Below are 4526 nucleotides of genomic sequence, written 5' to 3'. Positions count from 1 at the left end.
GCTGAGGCAGGAGAATGGCGGGAACCCGGGAGGCGGAGCTTGCAGTGAGCTGAGATCCGGCCACTGCACTTCCAGCCCCGGCGACGGACCGAGACTCCTTCTCAAAAAAAAAAAAAAAAAAAAAAAAAGGAACTCCAAAGTGATTCTCCTTTTTAGACCCATTCCTGGGTCTAAAGGAGGAAGCCGGACAGTGAATGCCAATGGAAATCTGGCAGGTTCTTGAACGACAGCAGGATCCACTAAGCCAACAGAGCTAGATGGCAACATCTCCTTGCGGCCCTTGCCAACTTGAGGGTGGTCTGGTCTCAGAGGCTTTGTGGGCCAGCAATGGTGATGGGTCTAGGGTCAGTCTTACCCCTGAAGGGACTGCCTCTGTGCCCGCTCCTAGGGGTGGTCTCCAGGTCTGTGCTGGTAGGAGGGGGCCATGGGAGGAGAGGACACCCCTAGCAGCCTTGCCCATGGCTCCCTCCTGTCCTCTCCAGGGTGGTCAATGTGACGCCGGTGCCCGGGGACCTGCTCCGGGAGAACACCGAGGATGTGCTACAGGGAGAGCACCTGAGTGACCAGGAGAATGCACCCCCAATTCTGCCCGGGAGGCCCTCTGAGGGGCTGGGCCCCAGTCCCCACCTTGTCCCCCACCCCGGGGGTCCTGAGGCTGAAGTCTGGGAGGAGACAGATGTCAACCGGAACAAACTCCGGATCAACATTGGCAAAGTAACTGCAGCCAGGGCGAAGGGCGTGGGTGGCCTTTTCTCTCACCCCGATTCCCAGCCTTGGGTCCCTGCCCTGTTCCTCCTGAGCACCCTGTCCCCAACCATCTGCCTGCTTGTCCTGCCCCTGTTTCCTGGTCCCTTCCCGCCCTAGCCTCCCTGCGTCTCCCATCATCATCATCCTTTGTCTCCTTTACCCTGAGGAGACCATTCGCCCACAGCTGCCTCATCAACCCCAGCTCATGACATTTCCCTCTCCTGCAGAGCCCCTGTGTGGAGGAGGAACAGAGCCGAGGCATGGGGGTCCCCAGCTCCCCAGTGCGTGCACCCCCAGACTCCCCCACAACCCCAGTCCGTTCTCTGCGCTACCGGAGGGTGAACAGCCCTGAGTCAGAGAGGCTGTCCACGGCGGACGGGCGAGTGGAGCTACCTGAGAGGAGGTGGGTCTGGGACCAGGGGCATGGTTGGGGCCCAAGGCCCCCTCTGCCTTCACATGGCTGGTCTGGAGGAAAAGTCAGATGTGTGGCGGAGGTGGGCAGACCCTGGGAAGTGCTGAGAGGGTTACGCGTGGGCCTGGGGTCAGACTCAGTTGGGGCCAGAGACAGGGCCTAGGAAAGCCAGTAGGGGATCCAGAGAGGTCCCAGCTCATGCCAGGAAAGGGAATTGGGGGAGTACAGGCTGCAGGAGGGACAGGCTGGGTGCCTGGGCCCAGGAAGGGTGAGGGGTGAGTTGGTTGGTAGGTGTGTGTGCTTCCAGAACCTCTTCTCCTAGAGACTAATTATAGATGCTTCAAGTGCAGCCGAAGTAGACTGTCTTCGGCTTTGGGGGAGAGGGCCTGGGAATTGCTGGAAGAGAGGGCAGGACAAGTTTTGGGGGTTAGGGCTGAGGGATCTGAAGTCACAGAGGGGAAGGGACCAGCGGGAACCTAGTTGGGGAAAAGGAGCGTTTAGAAGCTAGGTGAGCCTTTGGGAGGGGAAGGTGGGAGGGTGGGAGAGTGATCTGTTGACCCCAGATGGTGGGTGGACAACACGGGCCAGGGCCCAGTCCCCACCTGCGCTGGTGGTGGGTGGGACAACATCAGGTGGGGAGGCCTCTGAGAGATATTTCCACCTTCCCCTGGGCTCTGAGTGGGACTTCACTCTGCAGTAGGACTGGGGCCTTCTCTGCATCAGAAAAGGGGTCTCTTCCAAAGACCCCGTCCTGGGGATAAGAGGGGTATCCTTTCTGGCATCCACTCCATGTATCTCCTCGTGAGCAAACTCAGTCCTTACACACTCACACAGGCTGGCTTACCTGGGACTCAAGACCACCCTTTTCGTCTGTGGTAGCCTGGAGTCCCTCTCCCTGGAGACGGAGAAACGAGGAAAGGCAGTTTGGGAAGGGATATAAATGGAGAAGAGAGGTGGGAAATACCTTGAATGAGACAGTCCTGAAGGGCTGCCTGATTTTAGGGAACAAGAAGCAAATTGTTTGGCTCACAGTGAACCCCAATTGCAGGGATGGTAGGGAAAGTTGAGGGCTGAACAGGGTATCATAGACAACAGAGGGTCTGGATGGGCTCTGGGGCACTTGGGAGCAGGAGACAGTACAAAGCAGTTGGGATTCGGATTTCCCACCCCACTGCCGCCTGTCTCCAACCCTCCGTCTGAGCTCCCACTACGCACACACATGCAAATACACACACACACACACACACACACACACGCACACAAGCACCACTAGCCCTGAGCCCTCTTTGGCACCCTTTCTCCCCTTTATGTCCATCAAAACAAACTGTGCCTCAGAAAGGAAATGATATCAGCCATTTACATGAGAGCATAAATATAAGACCCTAGGTGGCCTCTCTCAGGGATGTTTTATTTAAGTCTTTATTAACAAGTCAATAAAAATATTGTGCACAGTCAGATTGGGCAGGTCCCACATAGGCTGGGGCAGGAGTATTTTGAGAAAGCCCCACAGGCGGTTCTGATCTGCACCCCTGCCTCTGCAGCTGAAGAGCCATTGAACCATAGGCTTGATGCTGGGGGAGAATGAAAGTCAGCCCCCTGCCCACAGCCTGAACATAAGGCAGTGGCACAAACCCAAGATAGGTTAGGCCTCCGTGGTGGTTCTCAGTGGGGTACCCTGGCATTTGGGAGAGGGCAATTCTTCCTTGTGTAGCATCCCCCCACACACTATTGTACAACCAGAAATATCCTCCTCTTGGGGCTGGCATGGCCCCAAGTTGAGAAGCTCTGAAAGTAATGTGAGATTCACAGCACAGTTCAAGATAACGAGGCCGGGCACAGTGGCTCATGCTTGTAATCCCAGCACTTTGGGAGGCCGAGGCGGGTGGATCACCTGAGGTCAGGAGTTTGAGACCAGCCTGGCCAAAATGTTGAAACCCCGTCTCTACTAAAAATACAAAAATTAGCAGGGTGTGGTGGTGCGCTCCTGTAAGCCTAGCTACTCAGGAGGCTGAGGCAGGAGAATAGCTTGAACCTGGGAGGTGGAGGTTACAGTGAGCCAAGATCATGCTACTGTACTCCAGTCTGGGTGACAGAGATTCCATCTCAAAAAAAAAGATAACGACAGAAGAGATGTCCCAAGACAGGATCAATGCCCTTGGGGTAAAGTTAGATGGGACCCAGGCCCTGCCCGGCAGGGCTCATAGTCTCTTGGGGAGACACATTGTGAACAGACATGAGGTTCACCCTGTGATGAGAGAGAGATACAAAGCACTAATCCTTGCAGGATGGGAAAGGCAGGCTACCTGCCCAAGGCAACAGGCAACTTGTATCAGACAGCAAAGGGTAGAAGGACAGGCTGTGTGTGGGGAGAGGTCCTGTGGGGAGAGGCCACGTTCGGGGTGGGCCGTAAGGGTGGAATCTAAGATGGGGCTGGCGAGGGAAATGGGGAGACAGCCATAGTCAGGCTGTGAGAGGCTTTGAGTATAAACCAAGGAGTGTGGACTTTGTTGTTGGGGCTGGGGAGTCACTGGAGTTTGTTGAGCTGGGACTAACAAGGCCATCTTGGGAGTGATGAAACCAGCCAGGCAGGCCTGGAGGGTGGTGGCAGAAGAGGCTGGAAAGCCCTCTGTAAACTCAAGGGCCAGTTGGGTGTGTTTGCCTGGAAGCAGCAGGAAGTAACCACTGGTTGTGAGCACTGGAGAGGCAAGAACAAAGCTTGCCTGAGGAAGATTAGCTTCCCTAGGGTGGCCCAGGAGAGAACGTTCCTTGCACAGAAACCCGAGTTTATTTTCTGCTTGTTTGTATTCCTGGAGCACGGTAAGCATTCAAAAACATTTGTTGAATGAATGAATGAATGAATGAACTAACAAACGAACTAACAAAGCCTTGATAGGAAGTGAGGTTGGAGGGTGACAACCTAGAGGTAACTGGCCTGGCCCAGGGTGGGAGGGGTACTGCGGTCAGGTTTCGGGAGTCACACCCCACCCTGCCACTGGCATGGGGTCCTTGGGGTTCCCGTGGGGCTGGGCATTGAGCCCCATGAGGGGTGGCTTTGCAGGTCACGGATGGATCTGCCTGGCTCGCCCTCGCGCCAGGCCTGCTCCTCTCAGCCAGCCCAGATGCTGTCAGTGGACACAGGCCATGCTGACCGGCAGGCCAGCGGCCGCATGGACGTGTCAGCCTCTGTGGAGCAGGAGGCCCTAAGCAATGCCTTCCGCTCGGTGCCGCTGGCTGAGGAGGAGGACTTCGACAGCAAAGAGTGGGTCATCATTGACAAGGAGACGGAGCTCAAGGACTTCCCTCCGGGGGCTGAGCCCAGCACGTCGGGCACCACGGACGAGGAGCCGGAGGAGCTGCGGCCACTGCC

General features: G+C 56.4%; 1 protein-coding gene across 1 annotated transcript in view; it reads left to right on the top strand.

The window, feature by feature from the left end:
- Positions 1-4526, top strand: part of TTBK1 (tau tubulin kinase 1) — a 44134-nt gene that overhangs the window by 15998 nt on the left and 23610 nt on the right. The window contains exons 10-12 of the mRNA XM_011960440.1: positions 483-714; positions 975-1150; positions 4218-4523. Coding sequence (XP_011815830.1) covers positions 483-714; positions 975-1150; positions 4218-4523 — 714 coding nt within the window. The remainder of the gene's footprint in view (positions 1-482; positions 715-974; positions 1151-4217; positions 4524-4526) is intronic.

This window comes from Colobus angolensis, unplaced genomic scaffold (genome assembly GCF_000951035.1).
Source record: "Colobus angolensis palliatus isolate OR3802 unplaced genomic scaffold, Cang.pa_1.0 Scaffold51, whole genome shotgun sequence".
NCBI lineage: Eukaryota > Metazoa > Chordata > Mammalia > Primates > Cercopithecidae > Colobus > Colobus angolensis.
The sequence above is the reverse complement of the archived record's forward strand: the minus strand, read 5'-3'. Positions and strand labels throughout refer to the sequence as shown.